Source organism: Pelecanus crispus, chromosome 3, assembly GCF_030463565.1.
Source record: "Pelecanus crispus isolate bPelCri1 chromosome 3, bPelCri1.pri, whole genome shotgun sequence".
Classification (NCBI taxonomy): Eukaryota; Metazoa; Chordata; class Aves; order Pelecaniformes; family Pelecanidae; genus Pelecanus; species Pelecanus crispus.
The window spans coordinates 80,851,175-80,871,569 of NC_134645.1; the positions used below are offsets into that span (position 1 = coordinate 80,851,175).

General features: G+C 51.6%; 1 protein-coding gene and 1 long non-coding RNA gene across 7 annotated transcripts in view; one reads left to right on the top strand and one right to left on the bottom strand.

The window, feature by feature from the left end:
* Positions 1–11,036, bottom strand: part of FOXO3 (forkhead box O3) — a 272,533-nt gene extending 261,497 nt beyond the window's left edge. For 5 of the 6 annotated variants that reach the window (XR_012830907.1, XM_075706831.1, XM_075706825.1 and 2 more), the window contains exon 1: positions 10,449–11,036. Coding sequence is in view for 4 of the 6 variants with exons in the window: in XM_075706831.1 (XP_075562946.1) it covers positions 10,449–11,036 (588 nt within the window). In the remaining 2 variants the exon portion in view is untranslated. Of the gene's footprint in view, positions 1–1,045; positions 1,090–10,448 lie in introns of those variants that run through there. The other variant, XM_075706830.1, reaches the window with a different exon arrangement.
* Positions 11,037–18,459: 7,423 nt separating this feature from the next.
* LOC142593211 (uncharacterized) overlaps positions 18,460–20,395 on the top strand; it is a 28,071-nt gene continuing 26,135 nt past the window's right edge. Inside the window, exons 1-2 of the long non-coding RNA XR_012830920.1 lie at positions 18,460–18,531; positions 19,759–19,940. This is a non-coding gene — a long non-coding RNA (uncharacterized LOC142593211). The remainder of the gene's footprint in view (positions 18,532–19,758; positions 19,941–20,395) is intronic.

Genomic DNA, 20,395 nt, shown 5'->3' on the forward strand with positions numbered 1-20,395 from the left:
GGTTTTGAGTTCCCCCATACAGTGAAACTTTTAAACACAACAGATCGTGTTGCACAAAAACAGGGGCAGCGGCTCTACGTGTCTCAGCTTACGAGCATCTCAGGACACGACTTGAACCGGCGCCACCTTCTCCTATGAATTCCTGGAAAAAAACATTCTCTGAAAATTAGTTAAGGTCCAGAGCAGTTTTGCAGAACAAACAGTAGGTTATAGGCTTTCAGGAAACCACATTGCTGCTCTCAGTGCAAAACCAATCAGCAAAAAAGGTGATAATGTGGGAGCCTGTGAGAGCCTCACACAAAGACATTCTTTGTTGAGCACTGTTCTCACTTATCAGACGCCAAATTTATGTACTAAGCATATCTAGAACTTTATATATGAAACTGATAAATCCTCCATGAAGTACTAGCAAATATATTTACACAAGATAGGCGTTCACAGCCTAACTTCACAAATACCTGCAAAGTCAGAAACTTTTGATCTGGATTAAGTCTCTCATTTTAAGGTATGTTTACACTGCAAATTTCATGTGAGAAAGTGGGGCTAACTTTGGTCATAACATGTCTTTGGAGAGCTGAAATATCTGCTTGAAGAGCTAGCATGGAGAGAAAAAAAAAACCAAATACAGCAGGTTTTAAGAGCGCTGACACATAACTGGAGTGTGTATCAAGATAATTCAGTCCACATGCTAGATAAAACAAATATGGCCCTGGAAGTCGTGTCCTAAAATGATTCCTTTAGAATAACGTATTTATTCTTCTTCATCCTATTTTGGAAAAAACACAGAAACCAACATGGTACAGCATGCGAAAACACTAAGTTATAAGAGCAAATAATCTACAAAGTCAGAAGTGCTGGCTGTCTAGACTAGGAGAGTAGTTTGTATTGGAATACTATTAGGTAATCAATATGTTTTTAAACAAAGCTTTGTTTACTCAAGTGCAACACTGTTACTAACACTCCCTGCTCATGCTCAGTCCTCACTAGGAGCCCAGACTCAGCTGCAACCAGGATCTTAAGCACTGCTGCCTTGAGTCTTACTTACATTAATGCAAATGCATGCTGCCGCAGCACCGTAGGAGAGCCCCACTCCGCTGCTTTAACATGGCCTTTAGCAGGGACAAGAGTTAGACCCTGCTCTCTTTACTTCGTGTACCCATGAAAGTTGCACCGTCAGAAACTGGTCTGCGTCCACGCAAACCAGTTCTCATTCCCACTACGAACTGCTTTGGGCTGAGCAGTTGCAGCAGCCAGGAGGCAGAGTGAAGCCCAGCTGGACGCATGCCAGAGTGTTTGGGTGCTCCTCTTTCTGTCTTTCCCCAGCAGAACGCTCTGTCCTCATCAGCCTTCCAACTTATCTGCTGCCTCCCACTCCTCTGGGGTCAGGATAAGCAGATGTTACCTCCCTGCTCAAGTGCTGGCATCCAGCCCGCACCTGCCCTTTTCTGCTCACGCGACTCAGGAGCCAGCAAACCTACCGAAAACTTTGTTCCTAGGACTGCGCCCCACCCGCTGGTCACACTCCCGGGCATCCCCGTGGCCCCCGCTGCTCCCTTTGGGAGAGCCAAAGGTCTCGGAAAGCCAAGGATGAGGAGGTGGGCTGGCCTGAAGGCACTGCAAGGCTGAGGGCTGGCTTACGAGCAGCCTCCAGGCAGACCCATAGCACAACACAAAGTGTGAAGGCAGCCTCAGAGGCAGGTGTCGAAGGAGAATAACAGCACCTTCGGCAGCGCTCCTGCCTCCTGCCCTCATTCCGGAGCTCTCAACAGGATTTTGTCACGGAGACGTCAGCACAGACCCACCCTTTACCTCGGCATGGGCAGTGGGTGAAGGGACGCAGAAGTGGCACGATCCAGTGACTCACCCCATGGAAAGCACCTGACCGCCGGCAGCACTCAGGTGTACAGCAGCCAGAGGTTGCACAGGCAGAGCCCCACACCCACTGCGAGCAGCCTCCTGCCCCCCCAAAACTGGCAGGCAGCGCTCTCCGGGAGAGCTGGAGGCACAAGCTGCAAAGGCCCCGAGACAAGCTGTCGGTGCCGCACGCTGTCCTCCTCGCTTCAAGTGGACTTTCCTCCAGCCCTCCAGCAACGATCCGCAGGCTGCCTCTGCCCTCCCGTCCCAGCGTGCACCTCCCTCGCGCGTCCCTTTACACATAACGAGCGGCAACTTCACCAGCAGTGGAAAAATAACGAAGAAAAGCCATATAGAATACCTTGCCAAATAAACATATTCAAGTGAGAACCCAGCATTTCATAATTCAGCTCTTAAGTACATAGCATGTTGCGATCGAGCAAGCGATCCATTCAATTCGTTAGCACAAGTCTGTTATAAGAGCTAATTTTCACAAGGCACTTCTTTACCGGTACAAATCCCCAGAAAGGCACTTCTCTATCAGTGAAACCTTACAAAGGTGCTTTATATCACTAGAAGTATTTAAATAGCCTTTATTTTTAATAGGTACCAGCATACAGATACAGAAAATTGCCCCAATAAGCAAAGTCCAGGTAGGACACACACACAGAGATATTAACAAGACACCAATGCTGTTAACTCCTGACCCGCCTCAAATTCCCTGCAAAGCAGCATTAGGAGCATATCAGTCCTTGAGCAAATGTGCAAGGGGGGTGGCACAGAGAAAGGACTCTGGCTTTGCAGGGCAAGACTGGCTCCTCCCGGACCTCACAGCTAGGCACAGCATCAGGAGGAACCACGCTGGAGAAAAAGCAATCGTGACACAGTGATGCTCTTCTCCTCCAGCCCCACTGAAAGGCAATTCCCTTCCTATTTCACCACAGGGATGAGGCAGAGCACTAACGCAATCACTCGCTTGTACCCAACCCCTTACACTGCCCTGAAATTGCTCTTCATCGGTCCTGTAGCCTCATCGCCTCCACGCCGTATCCCCAGCTGAAATGCAGCTATACTCTGCAACGTGCCCCTGCACAGTTACGAGCCAGCCCTCTGTTTCCCACAGCGGCACCCCATGCACCATGCAACCCTGCCAGCTGGTCTTACGAAGGGAAGGATGGAGAAGGTGAAGTAGGACATAACATCCCTGGAGTCTCCCAAGACAGGAATGAGGAATTGGGGGACGGCAAATTGAGGAATGGATTTTTTTAAAAAATATATTGATATTTGGAAATCGAACGAGTGCTCTCTGCTCGTTACTCCTCTCATCTGACAGATTTTAGACCAATGACCTGTGACAACCCTCACCCAACGCATTGCCCAGGAGATAACTTAGATAACGTAGCTGATGAATACAGCAAGACATAACCTGCTGTTGTTGGAGACCGTGCTCCGCTGCAGCAGTGGCCTGCTCTCAGTGGCTGCGGGAGCCTCAAGGTCCATCATCCTTGGCCCCGTAGAGCTGAAGACGTCTTCCCTGCAGGGCACCACAGTGTGCCCCAGCAACTCCTACACACCCCTTCCAGCCTTGCACACCTGAGCTTTTCCTAGCCCTCCACCCAAAGAGGGGCTGGGGCCACATCGTTGCAGGCTTCCAGATCTCCCTGCAGTTCCTGGCAAGCTGAGAAGCTCGGCTCTTTCTCCAGCTGCCTCAATCAGAGGAACAAGAGCAGTACCCACCGCTAGCAAAATCTGCTCGGAAGCACACTGGTTTGCTTGGGAAAGCTAAGCTGGTGTCAAATAAATGTCAAATACACACGGGTAAGGAGTTGGTGCCTGTCAGTGGTGCAGTAGTATCCCACACACACAACTGGAACATCAGGAAACTGGTATAGCCGCGCAGAGAAGCACGGGATACCCCATCCTGGCTTTGTCTGAAGCAAGTTAGAACAAAACATCTCACTCTGAAGGAAAATCCCCTTCTGTAGACAAGCCACTTTTTAATAATAAGTGCTAAATGGACTATTCAAGCAGGTAATTAATGTTAATTAACATATGTCAGGCCATAAATTGGCTAAATGCACCTCATTTTCCAAGCTTAGTGTGTGGCAACGCTCAGGAAATTGTAACAGAAAAGAACAGTCTAAGTTTGTAGAAGCATAAAAAAAGAGCAAATAAAAGGTTAAGCATAATCTTAACTTAACTCATGGCATGCTGAGCCAGCACTACTGAAAACTGAATGACCGTGCACATTACTTGAATACTTTACTTTGCTCCCGAACCACTGCGCTACGCACGTATTGTCAGCCCCAAGAAAAGCCACATCGAAAAAACCCTGCAGCTCCCCAAGCACTGTGTTATCAGGCGGGCCTTTATCAGGATATTCGCTACATGCTGCAGGACCTGGATGTGCCTCCTGCCCCGGGACCTGGCGAGGCTGTGGCCCCTTTCCAGTGACGACTTGGGAATCCCAGTTTTTTCCTGGCAGGGGGAACGAAACAGCAGCAGGAAGATGCTCAGAGCTCGCCTTCCTCCAGAAAAAGTCTGCCTCGAAATGCGGAGGGCCTCCTGCCTTTAAAAGAAACTCACGCTGCCATTTTATAACCCTGCCCTTGGGCACGTTTTCTGTGACAGAGATAGTAGTAAGGCTTTTAAAAAAGTGGGAGAGAAACAAGAACACGCAAAGATTTTAGTCTAAGTAACAACTTGCATTAGAAAACACTTTCAGTTTCTGCCTTGGCAAGCTGCCACTCTGCTAAGACCCACCGTAATTGCATTGCAAATAAGAAACAATCCTCACAAAAGATTTTCCATACTTCCACGCAAAATAGCTGGCTGCCAAAATCTTGCAGGGCACCTTTAGGAGGCTGCCACCTAGAGAAATGCTTTGGCTGTTTATCCTCAGCTTTCCCTTATCTCCAAGGCAATCCCTTCGGCCTCCCTTTGAACCCAGCAAACCCACTGTAATTTTCTGGGGTGATTTCACGCTTGTTCTCCCCATCCACCCCACGCAAGCTGGCTGAAAACAGCCCGGCTGCTGCAGGGGGGTATGTGGGGGGGCTGCGCCCGCCCCAGCGCTGCTGCCTGCCTTCTGCAGAGGATGCCACCGACTCCGGGTTTCTACTTTGTCCACATCAGCACAAAGAGCTTTCACAAAACCACGGGGCTAACCCTAATCACTCGCCTTTCTAAATGCACCAGCACGTGCCCAGCCTCCCCTAATCTCCCAGGATTACAGCAAAGTGGTGTAGCACCACCAAAATGACCCGAATACAAAATGGCCTCACGCGTAAGACACCGCTGGCTTTACCAGAACAAAACCAAGCCGAAGCAGGACGTCCTGGGGCTGGAGTGCCAGGACACCTCTCTCCCGCATCCTGATAGTCTCAGACAGCATTTGTTCAAGCCAATACAATACAGCAGATATAAAAGCCACTAAGGTGATTTAATTTTTATTAGCTTTAACCGTGTACTTTCAAACACACAGGTAAGTGTAGGAGCCAACCTCTGACTCTCAAGCTTCCTGTTTTAAATATGCTCAAATATTGACACTAATAACCTATTACAGACAACACCAATGTTGCATGACTGTTTTAGGCAACCTTCTCTTTCTGAAGAACCATGGAACATTGATTCCAGTACTTATCACACAGGTCTACCTGACAGCAATACTATCCGGCATCATTCACCAGAGGTTTCCCATTCACATCAAAAGTTAAGTTTCTCAGAGCCTGTGCCTCTTCGTAGCTGATGTGTTTGTATCTGCATTTAACAAGTCCTTCAGTGGAGGTGCTCTTCACTGTCACACTGTGGATCAAACAGTGTCAATGATTCTGGGAGAGCTACCCGGTGTGTCTCTCTCTCCTCTAATAGCTGTCACCTGCCTGCGTGAGCTGGGGAAAAGTGAGATCTTTGATGTATGTTACAGATATAAAATAATAATGTGTGCTAATGTCTACATATGGTTTCTACTGGAAAGTTTAAAAAGTCATTTGTTACTTTGATACTAAAGTATACTCGTCTTTGATGCAAGAAGCTTGCTATCTAGCGGTTTTGACTTTGGGGCTGGAACCGCACATCTCTCTATATTGCTCAGCACAAAACTCACTTACAAACGTTACTGAGTATTTTGTTAAAGCACGACATAGTAAGGCTTTGATCAGGTAAGATGCTTAAGCAGTAAGTTTAAGCACACAAGTAATCCCAGTGAAGTCCCAAGGATCCATTCACGTGCTTAAACCCGTGCTTGCTTCAGTAGATCAAAACTTAAAATAATCAGGCTACAGCTTGTAACCCAAACCCTTCCATACAGATCAGCAAGGCAGCTCAAAAGTAGGAGAAAAAAAAAAGTAAGAATATAATAGAAGGCTGGAAAAAATATTCATGCTAGCAGTTAACTGGGAAACACAGTCTTTAAAAAGAAAGAAAGAAAAAATTTTTAAAAAGACAGCAGAGAAAAAAAAATGAAGCTAATGCAAACTCCAGTTTTACGTTGCCACTCCTGCTAAAGATGCTGTGTGCCACTGTGAGGAAGAAGAAGTAAGAAGAGCAAAGAGTGGTGTTGCTTCCTTCCCACATCCTTTGCAAAAAGATGACAAAAAAGGTCCAACACATCTTGCATATCAGCATCTGGCTAACAGATTTAGACATCTGTCTTACATCGCTGGCAAATTTCTCAAGTCCTTTCAAGTCTCAGTAATTAGAGAAGAGACTCATGCATTTGCTACGCTGAAGGGACTGCAGCCCTTCAGTACATATTGGTCAATACAACATGGTAAGGAATGATGAAATGTCCATGTACAAAGTTTATAAAAATCTCCCCTTCAAAGTAAATATCCCAGCAGGTAGTACTTATCTTTCATGAGGAGGACGAGTGCAACAGGTGTAAAACAAATAGGCTTCCAATATAAAAAACAAATCGAAGCAAATCAGCTGCATTTAAATTTGGGAATTGCTGGTATCTGTGTATAAAGGACCAGATTCATAGCCTTGCCATACCGCTCGACAAAAAGGAAAATAGTCCCCCTAGTGTACTCTTCATGTAGAAAAGACTGTTTCACAAGATAGTGCTGCAAGAAAATTACAAAATAACATTATTGGAAGAGGTACGGAAGTACTTAAGCTATAGTGAAACCCGGCACCTCTACTATATACACAGACACAAAGGTGTTTCAGTTATCCATTTCAAGATTATTGAGTGAAATCAGTTACTGCATCCTAAATATCTGGGGGGAAAAACTTGGGTTTTAAGTCAGCACGCTAGTTTTGTGACTGCAAGACATCGACAGGGTAACGGATACCTGAATTTGGAAAGACGGGTAGATCTGGTCATCGAGGAGCTCTGTGGAAGTACCTGCAACAGCTGCCAGGCACAGTGCATTTCACAAGGGTGAAACCAGCTCACCCTCAGACCTTTTCCCCCCTCCAGTGATAATAAATATAAATACCGACCCTCCGTAAGTATTCAAGACAGTAAGCGGGTATTGAAGCATGCACCTAAACCCTTCCCGGTGATTTGGAAGCGTACAGGACTGCATCAAACCAGGCTGCCCGTGGCCCACGACGGTGTCCGCAGCATGCCGGCTCTACAGCGATGCACTGTACACTACTGCCCTAGTTAGCTGTCAGGCAGTATTAGGTTAGCTAACATCCCACCGGGGCCAGGGGGAGGGGGAAGCAAAGAAGATTGTTGGGGTGGGGGTGTTGGGCAAACCTTATCTGAATTAGCGGAAACGTAATATATGCCTTCTTAACCACATCTGAACTATTCACTTCTGCTTTAATGCCCTAGGCAAAAAAAAAAAAAGAAAAAAAAGTGATAGTGGTAACTTCAATTTATAGCTCTTAAAATAATTGTTTTGAGGAGTATAATCCCAGCCATGTTTATGGATTATGGTACTCAGCACATCTCACTGGAATCGGTATTAATATTTCATATATAATAACACATAAGATAATAAAACCAAGTTCTCTCCTTCCCTTTGTTTAAAATGACAATTTTCCCACTCAGTGCCAGAGCAGAATCTGGCTAAATGGGCTCGCTGCCTTCAAAGACGAACTCAGCTGTGTAAAAATATTCTAAATTAAGATAAAAACCTTCTGATACAGAACTATCTTCTGTTCATTTAAAATCTCAGTGTAACTAGCAATCTGAAAAAGTCTGATGCGAAAAGCTGACATTAGTTCCTGAAGAGTTGTATTCATTACCTGTGAGAGAAACAAAGATGATAATAACATATAATGTGTTTTAGCATCGGGAGACTAAGATGGAGTCTCTATTTAAGAGTGTTGCCTCCGCACAAACTAATTTACGTTCCAGCCAAGAAACTGAAATAGTCCTCTTCCGAATGTATATGCACACATTAAAAGAAACTCTATCCCTGCTAAGGAATTAAAATTTTGCAGTTTTGGATGCCTGGCAAATTATTAGCTCCTGACCTCTCCTCTGCCCCTTTCAGTATGCCCCTACCACCCACGCAGAACTGCACCCTCCGTTAACGCGATCCAGTGCCTTACCCTAACTTCCAGAGACAGCTCACACTCATTACAGAGGCAGAATTTTCTGCCACCAGTGTGCCTGCATCTCCTGAGAAAGGTCATCTTAAAGGCTTCTGAGAAACTTCTGAACTAAATTATATCAAAGGAATCTCAAGGGATCCAAGTTTTTAACATTTTAATTAGCTCCAAGTACCAGTTAATGCTGCTCAGCAAAGGAATCAATATCAAATTAACAGTATAAATTGTCAGAAAAATTGTGACTGTATTAAGCATAGTAATCAATGTAAGCACTTCGTGTTATGGCCCAGATCCTACTTCTGCTGAAGCGAATGGGAGTTTTGCCACTAAATTCAGCCGAAACAGTATCAGCCCCATTGTTCGATAAGTCTTCGTTTGAATCAGGTATTGAGAATTTACTGAAAATTCAAACTATCGGGTAAAAAGGCTGGATTTGTCATAGCAGCTGATATCTAAAGCCACTGCTTCTGCGTGAAACCAAACAACTTGTGAAGGCAGGGGCTGTCATCAGAAGATGTAACCCTTTATCACATTCTGTGTCACGCTTGTAAAGTCAGATCAAAATTCAACACCTAATACAGACACAAAAGCTGTAAAAAGGATCTGTGTTTTCAAAAGCCTTGCCTTGAATTAGCTATGCCACCGATAAACTTTTGTGTTTATATCTTCCCCAGCCTGAGACAAGTCTGTCAGTGAAACGCTTCCTCTACAGTGCTCCATTTGGAAGGTAAAAATCATACAGCTGTACTTCAATTCCTAGCAGCAAGTCCTACTCAGGCACCAAAATATGAGACAGGGCTGCGAATAGGAAAACTGCCAGATATGTTTCATCCGTACAGTATTGCTGACCGATTTGTATACTGTAAGTTATCCCCTGGTCCAAAGCTAGAGAGATTCAAAGAGGAAATTTAATTTCTCTGTAACACAATAAAACTTCCCAGCGAATTCGCCTTCAGCCATCCATTCAAAAACTCAGTCTCGGATGCTGCCGGCATCGGCCCTCAGCAGCAACTGAACCGTACCGGGATTTCCCTCTGCAAACAGTATCGACACCAAGCAGCACCTGCATGTCTGTATAGCTGCAAGTACGTGACATTTCCGCATCCGACAGACACCGATAGATGGACGTGGAAAACGAGGAGAAAAAAGCAGTTCTGGAAATCACTTCAAATGTGCGTTACGTGCAGCACCGGCTCCTGGTAGGCCTTATTAGACTCTGTCTTTAAGAGCAAAACCCTGCCTGCCTGCAACGTGCTTTTGCATGCGCTAAGTAAACAAGCCACAAAACCAGATTATTTTTTTTTCCTCACTTATTAAAACGGTAGTAATCTTCGCTGCTAACTGTCGCAACGCTGGACAGAAAATGCTCGGATATATGGGATCTATCAGGAGACGGTGCCCTCATAGACCGGCACCGCAAGAAACGCAAACCAAGCGTTGCCGTGGCTGAGTGGCCAATAACTCCACGCTTTGATTAACTTTATGAAGAAATGTCAAGACCCGAATTTCCCTCTATTGCCTTTGAGGAACGTGTGGGAAACCACTGGGGTATTTCTTGACGCAAATAACACAGTCGTTCCGTATTTGAGCTCTGAGACTCGGACTGACCCTGCGTAAAAGCAACTCTGCTTATTTCCAGTACGAGTTACACCAAAGGTACCTATAACTTCAGAAACAAAAGGAAACAAACCCCCACCCTTTAAAATATTTTTTCCTTTTCTTTTTTTTTTTCCCCCCACACGTCTCTTTCTTTCCCTGCTTATGTGCCTGCGCACCAGAGAAGCCAGCTCCGCTCCGGCGTCTCCCCTTCTCCCAGAGTTAGGAGCCCTCACCGCTTGGCACGCAGCAACAGCAAAGAGACAAAACTTTTCTCACCCCCTCCCTTTAAAAAAATATAAATAAAATAAATAAGCAAAGGCGGCAGCGCGACCAGCAGCAGCAGCAGCACGGCCAGCAGCAGCTCCCGGCCCGCGGCCGTCGGGCAAAGCCGCCGGCTCCGCGCCCCGCCGCCGCCTGCCCCGCGGCAGCCCGCCCGTCGGGGCGGCGCGGAGGGTCCGCCGCGGCCCGGGACCCCGCCTCACCTTCCAGCCGGCCGAGCTGTTGCTGTCGCCCTTGTCCTTGAAGTAGGGGACGCAGCGGACCATCCAGTCGTAGATCTGGGAGAGGGTGAGGCGCTTCTCCGGGGAGCTCTCGATGGCGCGGGTGATGAGGTCGGCGTAGGAGAGGTTGCCCCACGCGTTCCGCCGCGACGAGCACTTCCTCGGCGCCGCCGCCGCCGCCGGGCCCCCGCTCAGCCCCCCGCCGCCCGCCGCCGCCGGGCCCCCCGGCGACAGGCTCGGCCCCTCCGGGCCGCCCCCGGGCAGCGGGGCCAGCAGCCGCGCCGCCTCCTCCGGGACGGCGGTGGCCGCCGCCGCCGCTTCTCCGCCGGCGGGGGCCGCGCTGCCGACGGCCATGGCCGAGCCGCCCCCCTCCTCCTCGTCGTCCTCCTCCTCGGGGATCATGGAGGCGGCGTCGGCGGGCGGCTCGCCGGCGGGCTTGGCGGGGCTGGCCTGCAGCTCGGGCCTCTGCAGGGGCCAGGTGCAGGAGCGGGGGCGGCTCTGCGGCTCGAACTCGGGGTCCAGCTCCACGTCCAGGGGCGAGAGCGGGGCGGGGGGCGACGCCTCTGCCATCTTGGCCTCCCCCGCGGGCGGCTGCGGCGGCGGCAGCGGGGCGCTGCGACGGGGCGGGCGGCCGCCGACCCTGCTCCTCCTCCGCCGCCCTCTCGGTGCCGCCGGGAGCCTAGCAGGCGGGGGGCCGCCGGGCGGGCATGCCGCTCTCCGCTAAGGGCTGGCAGGCTCTCCGCGGCACCCCGAGCCCCGCTCCCCGCGGGCGATGCGCACGCCGGAGCGGGGGGGGGGGGGGGGGGGGGGGGGGGGAGGGAGGGAGGGAAGGAGGGGGAGGGAAAAAAAAAAAAAAAATCAGATTAGGAGCCGGAGCGGCAGCGCAGGGCGGGCAGCGCGGGGCCGGGCGGGGCCGGGGGTGCCCGCGGCGCTGCCCTCCGCGCCGGCGGAGCGGCGGCCGCTCCCGCGGTGCGTGCGTGCGTTTGTTTATGTTTCACTCCATGCGGATGCAGAAGTAGCTCCAGCGGGAACCGCGCTGTATCCAGCCGGGAGAGGACGCACACACACCCCCCCACACCCGCCCCCGAGCTCGCTCCTCGTCGCTCCCGCGGATATCTTCCCTTTTGGGGGGGGTTGGTCCTGTGCCCCCTCCCTCGGCAGGAGGGCAGGGAGAGCGGTCCTTCAGATTATGCCGAAGACTTTTTCCTTCTTCAAAACGCCCTAAAGGGAGCCCAAGTCTTAGCGTACATCCAGCTGCATGCTAGCGTAAGCCTGTCACTTCGCGGTGCCCCCCAAGCCACAGGCAAGCAACCCCCCAAAATCTCACAGCCGACGGAGCAAGGGGCGGGAGAAGGCCACCCCGGGGGCTGGTCGCTTAAAAAAAAAAAAAAAAAAAAATCCTTCTTCTCGCAGGGAAAAAGCAAACACAACGGGAACAAATCAAATCGCCAGTCTTCCAACAGGTCCAGAAGCTTTAAGCCCTCCCTAGGGCTGCCAAAGAGAATAGGTTTTGTTCCAGCATCAACACCACGTTCATAACCTCCTTGCTCCTGCTGCTGCCATCTTGACAGTTTCCCCCCCCTTCACTCAAGTCATTTAAAAAGCGCAGGCAGAAGAGGCAGGGAGAGCCACATCGGGAGGGGAGGGGGGAGGGAGGCGGGGGCGGGGGGGGGGGGGTAGAATCAACAGCCACCTCCACACCGGCAGAAATCGCGATCCGAATTCACGGGAGGAAGAAGCAGCGCTGCTGCATGGCTCCTGCTCCTCCTGCTCCTGCGCCTTCAGCTCCGAGGAGCCTTCCCTTTAAAGGCGAAGGAGGGGAAAGCGGCAAGCCGCCCGCTCCCTCAGCGAGCAGCCGGCGAGAGGCAAGCGATCCGCCCGCGCCCAGCCAGCCCGCCGCAGCCCGCCCGAGCAGCCTGTCACCCTGCTCGCCGCCGACTTCCACATCCCTCCTCCTAACAACCACCGGCAGCAACACAAAGTTATAGACACACGCAGGGAGCCTCAACCTAACCGCACGGCACGCCACGGCCCGCCCACGGGCGGAGGGCGGGCGGCGCCGCGCAGGGGCCGCCCCGCCGGGGCGGGAGCGCCGGGCCGGGGCGGGAGCCGGCGGGGCTGGGCGGGCTGGAGAGGCGGCTGCGACCCGGCGGGGAAAGCGCCTGCCCGCTCGCCTTCCCTCAGCTGCGGAGCGGCACCTCCTCCCCGCCGGCCCGGGGCCTGACCGCACCGCCCGGGCCGCGGGAAGGCGGCGGCGGGAAGCGCTGGAGTCTCTCGGGGCATGGGAAACTCTTTCCAAGGGTTGCGGTAGCCCTGGCGCTCTGCGCTCTACTGCAGTTTAAACGGCAAAGAGAGACGCGACCGTCTGGCTTTTCCATGCCTCTTGTCTTTGTCAGGCCCACCGGGCCAGGAAGCAGCAGAGCTTCACCCCTCGCTGCCTGCGCTTCACCCTAAAACCAGCTCCGGCAGCCGGTCACGGCCGAGGAGCGGCGCGCCGTTTTTTTTCCGACTTGTTTCCACTGGTCGTAAATTACTGGCGCGTGAGTTATTCTGGTAACCTTTGAATTTGGAGTCCAGTTTAGTCATTTTTGGAAAACTCTCATTCCGCCTGCGGGTGATAGGAGAGCACGTTCAGGCACATCCACGCGTGAACGTAATCCCGCTGTCCGTCCTCCTCGGAGGCCGTGCCCTGGCAGACAGCCCTCCAAAGTAGCTCACTTGAAGACGTAGTTAATTACGGGTTGGATAAAGGGGTGACCCACAAAGCCGAGGAATGTAGAGCTATTAATACAGATGTAGTTATAAATACATTGCATAGCGATGTATCTGTATCAGTTCTCACCTGCCTTTGTATCGACCTAAACTACGGACCAGATTTAGCGCAAAAATAGTGGTGTCTCCGACACCAGATATAGACGACTGCATGCGTTGAGAAGTAGGTGTGCTTCTGAAGCATTGCTAGGTAGAATTAGCAGCCAAATTAAATTATTCCTGATCTATTTAGCGCTATAGACAAGCAATGAGATTTGAAAACCATTTGGTTTGATTGGAAAACAGCAAGGCCCTGATCCTGCATGCCTTACACATCCTGCTAAGTAAGGGCTAAGGCCTTCAGGGTCTAGTTAGGTTTCAAATTCAAGTGGCACTCAAGTTAGGAATAGTTTGGCGTGATTTTATTACAAGGGACAGCATTTCAGCATGCATACAATTAATCCTCAGTTATCTAAATATAGTAGGAGACACTGAATTAATCAGAATGAATGCAGGTTCGAGCAATGGAAATAATTTTCACTGCAGCTCCATTTTGGGTCACGACGTTGCGTGCCCTGCCGCGGCTTTTGTTGTAACGTGGCCCCTTACGGGAATGCAAGGCAGCTCAAAAAGACACCAGCTACTCTGCAGTTGTGATACTGGCATTCGTGTGTGATTTAGCAGTTGGTAGGGGAGGAGAACCGCAGCAGCATCGAAGAGCCGGGAACCAAGATCAGACAAGGCCGTGCACGATGAGAAGACGCCTAGTCCAACACCGCATCTCCGAGGAGCCTCTACTTGTGGCTTTCAGCAGTTAGCCAGAAAGGCCAGCTGCAAAGCTGTGACTGATGCTCAGCCCTTTCCCCAAACCTGCTACTGCTTGGGGCTGATTTTGACCAGTGTACAAACCTCCTCGTGCTGCGCTTCCTCAGGTCCCGAGGTTCCAGGGTTTGACTTTGGGCTGGATTACAAGCTGCGAATCTAGTCCTAAATGCTATTATCGTCTTCCTTTATTTATTTAATTGGCATTGCATCACTATACAGGCATTGCCATTAGATCTCTTAGATTGTATATTAGATTGTACTGGGTGAAGGCCCTGCACGTGGCAAGAAATGCTCCACTCCCTGGCAGAATTGTAGTCTAAGTAAGGCAGGCCAGGGCGGGAGAAAGGAAGTAAGTAAGCAGTAATCCTATTAAAGAGATGATGGACTGAGGCACCAAGCAATTACGTGACTGTGCTGAGGTCATACAGGAAGCCCGTGTCAGAACTGAGAAATAAAACTGGTTCTCCTGAGTGCCAGCCCTAGGCCCTTACTGCGAGATTATCTGCCCTCTTCAGAATTCACTGGTCTATCAGCCGTGCAGCCTTTATCGCCTAAGTCACGGTACCAGTTCTTCACAGCTCCACACAGCACGTGCGTGCCCACAATACTGCAGTTTAGAGGCAGAATTAAAACCACAGTATAATTGTTCCTACGCATTTTACTTACCAAATGTGCCTGCGCAAAACAGAAAGACAGAGGAGCCCTTCTTATCACCGTTCTGTGGCTGGGCCCACTGAAATACGTATTCAAACTGATCAAAATTGAATCTAAAGCCTACACGATTTCGTCTCTTCCTTTAAGTACATCAATGCCCCAAGGGTGGGTTTTTCAAAAAAGCTCTGTTTATGGGAGTTTTATTGCTGACTTCAACAGGAATAAAGTTAGGCCAGCCCTGAGGCCATTTGAAAGCCTCGCGCACTCACTGTGCCTACATAGGCTGCGAGTGTTTCAGGGCAGTGCTGCGCCTTCCTCTGCGTCTCCTTTTATCTACTCTCCCCGCTCGGTTTTATATTGAGAAGATGTGTACCTGCCACGACACCTGATTATATGGATCTGGCGGGGTCACAGTTACTTTGCAGCTCCAAGTCATCTCAGCGGGCGATCTCAGCCATACGCGGACCGTGCAAGACCCATGAGACGTGGGGCCTGTGGCATACTGCTTCGGGGAAAGTAACATTCATATGACAGCGCTCTGGGTGGGAATCCTCGTAAGTGATTGTTGCGTTGAGATTAAACTCTTTTGAGCTGCTACGTCCAACTACGGCAGGCTATCGTAAGTTCGGTTTTCATTCTCATTCTTCCATTTTGTCGATTCAGACCGTCGACTTCCCATCAGATAAGAGCGTACCCGTTCACGGTAGTAACCCAGATAGGATCACTCCTTCATTCTGCCACAACCTACGTTCTCCTGGGCTGGTAGCTAGAGACATGCAGGTCACATTTCTGGCTTTACCTCTCTTACACAAATCTCTTACTGCGGAAGCATGCTTGGAGCTAAAGTTGCATGGTGGGGGGGGGGGGCGGACACGACACCTGGAACTTCTCGCCATTACACCATTAGAGAAATCTACTGTAAAGTGTACTGCCGCTCAATAAAACGATGTTATATTGCAGTTACATTAAGCAACAGCTGTATTGTCTACGTGGACTTCTCACAAACAAGTATATGACGGGTTGCTTTGTAAGCCACCTGCAGCCCGGGCTCCGAGCGGTTTGTGTTCACTGCAATAACCCTGTCTACCCCTCCCCTCCACCCCACGACAGAGCGGCTCCCTCACTACATTTTTTTGTTCTTCCCGCAGTTCCCTACTATGTCCTTTAAACACAGACTGGGCAAAGGGCAGTAGGTTTTGTGGCTGATCCAGAGCGACCTGTGTGCTGATTAGAAAGAAATGTCGCCTATAAGCCAGCCAACTTCATACTTTGAGACTTTAACCTTTCTGCTCAATTTGGCTAAAACTGGCTAATGGGTTCCACAGTTATTACAGGGAGATTGGCTGACTGGCAGGTAGACACAGAGCAAGGGTCCAAATTGTGCCATGGAGACATGAAGGGTTTGCCAAAGACGGCTGCAGAGTTCTGACTATAAAATTTTCCTCAAAGCGATGAACAGCAATTTAAAGATCAATTGAGGTTGGACTTCAGCCTGTGAACCGGCTGACTGACTGCTGTAAGGGCGGGGAGGGGAAGGAAGAGAAGTGCAGTAGCAGAAGGAAACGGTGACATTACTACTGTGGAGAGAACAACTTTTTCCTCCAGTGATCTTTACAGTTTGGGCACCAAGCATGAAGGCTGGAAGCATTCAGCTCTGCATACACCTAAACTTGAGCACCCACTGCTGAGGAATTCTTGACCCGCTTCTGCAATATGTGGAGTATGGTGACTACAGACACCCACATTAAAAAAAAACAGATCACCTTTCTGGAAGAAATGCTGTTTACAATGAAACCTCCAAAAAAACCCTGATGAAATAAGGAGCTGTGAAGCTGAGGAAGTGGGAAAATTCAACCCTATAGCCTCAAATTGTCATTAAAGCGGCCACACGTCTGCTGAAGCTGCATTGCCAAGGCCCACTGAAAAGCTGCGCCTTGTAGGCCGAGAAAGACTCTCAGCTTCTCATGGGTAGAAGTCGTAGGTTTCTAACAGTGTTTCGTACACTCAGTAACAACCACAAATAGCGCATAGTGGTGTTGCCAGCTTTCTCAGCTTTATTTATGAGTCCTGCAATACTGGTGTTTTCCTGAAATCCCTGTTCTTAAAGTCCCACTAAAGGAGCATCTCAGCTTCCATTTCAAACCAATAGCCAAGTTTCTGACGTTCCGTGGATGTGACCCAAATATACTTTCAGGGCCAAGAAGAAAGTGGGGGGGGGGGGGGGCCCAGACCCTAATTGCATGTTTTAAAATCTTTTTAAACCTGATTTTTAAGCTGACATTACGCTACTCAAAAGCTTGCACCATAAATTTTGAATACTTGGGAGTACACGCAATTATCGAGTTTATATCATTCGGGTGAATTGAGTCAAACTGCTGAGATCTGGCAAGAAACTCCACTTTTTTTTTTTTTTTTTTTTTTTTACATTCAGCTTGGATGATATGACAGGATTTCATCCTCACAACAGCAGCTTCTGTTACTGATTCAAGGAGACATTTACCCATCTCCCCTTGCCTCTTGCCCCATCAGGACACCTCCACGAACCAACCTCTCCAATACCTGTGAAGACAGACAGACAGACCTCTCCGATACCTGTGAAGACAGACAGACAGACCTCTCCCGCTCGACCCGGGCTGGTCCGAGCGGCTAAATGCCGTTCTGCCCCGCCACTGCCTCATTGTGCAACCCGGGCATGTCACTTAACCCGTCTCGGTTACCCCATACGGGCTTAATTATACCCACTTATCGCTTAATTACTCCGTCACTATAATTTAACACCTTCCTTTTGCCCACACACCCGGGGGGGGGCAGCGGCGGGGTCACCTCAGCGGGGGGGGGGGGGGGGGGGGGGGGGCGTGTTTAACCGGCGGTTGGGCGCCCGCCAGGGAGAGCCGCCCCTGAGGCGCTGCACGCCGCGAGCCCAACGGCCGGCAGCTGCTCCCCGCCGAGCGGGACGCGGCTCCCGCCGCTCGCACGAGCGAGCCGGGGCCACCGACACACCGCGTCCCGCCGGCCGCAGGGCGAGAGGAGTCGAGGGCCGGGCCGCTGCCGCACAGCCCCGCCGAGCCCCCGCTACCCTCCCCCCATCCCGCCCCTTCGCCGAGGCCCCGCCTCCTGGCGGCGGCCCCGCCCCCTCCCCCGCCCCGCCCGCACCAAGCTAGGCTGCGCCGTGCAAACAGATGATGTCATGCTCTAGAGCCGCGCGTGACCGCCGCGGCCCGCCCTCGCAGCCCACTGGCCGGCGCCTGTCGCCCGTCAGGGCAGCGGCGTTTCTCATTGGTCGGCGCCTCCACCCCGCCACCGCCCCCTGGAAAATAATAAACAATCGAGTAAAATGCGGCGCGGGGAGGGGGTGCGAGGCTGGGGGAGGGGTAGCTGGGGTCCCGGTCCCGGTCCCGGTCCCGGTCCCGGTCCCGGTCCCGGTCCCGGTCCCGGTCCCGGTCCCGGTCCCGGTCCCGGTCCCGGTCCCGGTCCCGGTCCCGGTCCCGGTCCCTCCTCCGCTGGCCTTGGGCGAGCCTGGCCGGGGCGGCTCCCGGGAGGCGGCGGGCCGGGCCGGGCCGGGCCGGGCGGGCTCGCCGGGCCCCGGGCCTGCTCCGCGACTGGCTGCCGGCATGGCCCCGGCTGAGCGGCCGGTCGCCAGGCCCCGGCTAGCGCGAAGCTGGCGGGGAGGCGGCCGCTGGTGCGCGGTGCGGACGGGCGCGGGGCTCCGGTAGGGCCCCTGCCAGCCCTGCCCGGGCCCCGTCGCCTGAAGCTGCCCCTTCGTTCAAGTGAGGAGGCTGCGGGCGGGCTTCAGGTACTGCCTGCAGCGGCGCTGGGAGAAAAGCCTGTCCTGAAGGTACCGTGACACTTGCACTAAAAATTACCTTCAGCTAGAAGCTGCGGCTGCACCGAGGATCAGGCAAAGCGGCCTCTCGGTGTCCCTGTTCCCCTCATCTCAAAGCCAAGTTGAAGCCCAGCTCTGGAGGGACGGGCAGCCCTGCCTCAGGCAGCGTTGGCCTGCGTGAGGGAAAGGGACTGGGTACGTGCCTGGAAGCGGGATCCAGCGTGCTCAGTGCCTAGAGGTAGGGCACTGGTAGGGAGACCTCCGAAACTGGCGTCGTTGGTTGTCTTCATGGGACCAAAAAATGCCCCCGAGGTGGCTGTCCTGTCTACTGTGCTGTGCAGAGAGATGTAGCCTTGATCCTTGCTTCGTTGTAGTGGTGCTTATACACCACAGCCCTAAAATAACTGCTTTTCAACAGTCCTGCTTCCCTCTACTTGCAAACATAAGGCATGCTTGTATAGCAGAGGCTTTAATCAGGCATCAGGTGAAGAGAATGAGGGTTGCAGAAAAGGATTTCCCTTTGCTGAGACTTGTGGCCTGGCCTGTGCTTTTGAGAGTATGTGCCTCCCTACAGCCTATTTCAGTTCCTTCAAAGAATTAATTATTTTCTCCTGTATGTGGCCCCTGGAGGAAGAAGTCTAAGCACCTCCCTGTGCTGTCTCCAGCGATCAGAGCACTTGCTTAGGAGCTGGAGATGTAGCTCATGGTCCTTTTCCCAAAACTTTGTGTTTTGTCTTCTGACATATGTTCAATGTAAAGTACATAGAGCAGACTTGGAAAAGGGGACAAATCCAAGGCTGTTCCCCTCCCTTCCCCCTGGCAATGTTATTATTGCTAGGTCATGGCCTGTCCTCGATTGCTCCCATGAATCCTGAATCCCCACCCTCTCCCCCAGGCAGCAGTACGGGTTCAACAGGCTGGCTGAAAATGGAGGGCATGTTAGGCTAGCTTACCTCCCAGTAGATACATTTCAGGCTAGCCTACCTCTCGGGTAAGATACTCTTTAGGAAGGTGAGAGGGAACCCCATCGGGCGGAAGCGGGGAGATGTTGACTTGGGGTCTCCTGGCGTGGGGGACACTGCAAGGCATACAGGGGGAAGGAAGTTCCCCCTGGGGAGTTGAGAAAGGGTTCAAAGGAGCTGGTGAAGTGTTAAGCAAAAGCAGTCAGCAGCTCAGCACATGGTGGGGAAGTCAATGATAAGCATTTGCAGCTGGTTCTCTCTCTCTCCCACCCTGGAGGAACTGGGCAGCTGCTGACTCAGGAGCTGCATCAAGTCAGAGGAATGGGAATGGGGTCACATTTCCTGAGTGCCTGAGACACGCTGCAGCGAGCAATGGGATAGCGACGGGCACCTCCTACCTGCTGTCCTGTCTTGGAAGAGCGATCACAGCACCATTCTGTAAGGAGTTGGAGCCTGCTGGTATGTGCTGGATGTGCTCTGAGCAGGCTGCGCAGCCGCGGCCGTGGGTCTCGTCTTGCATGGAGACGTGTCTGAGCTCCAAATTCCAGTGCTGGGCTCAGGGGGAAGAGACGCACAGAGCTGCCCAACACGGGTTGGTTCTGAGTATACGAAAAGCAGAATGTCCTGTATCTTGGGATGCTGACAGCCTAAAAATAGGACTCCAGAGCCTCCGGGATTAGGCGTCGGTTGAGCAGGAGCTTTTGGGAGGGCAGTTCTGAACTTTAATGCCTCAGTTCTGCCCCGGTCCTGCTTCTGGTATTAAAGGCCTTACATTCCTTGCAGCTCATGTGAATGTCACTTAAATGTGCTTGGGGCATGCAATTATAGCTAACTGCCCTGCAAACTCCCCCTGGAATCTGAAAAGTGGAATTCTTCCATTCGTACACACCCTCTCCTGCCCTGCAAGACCATTT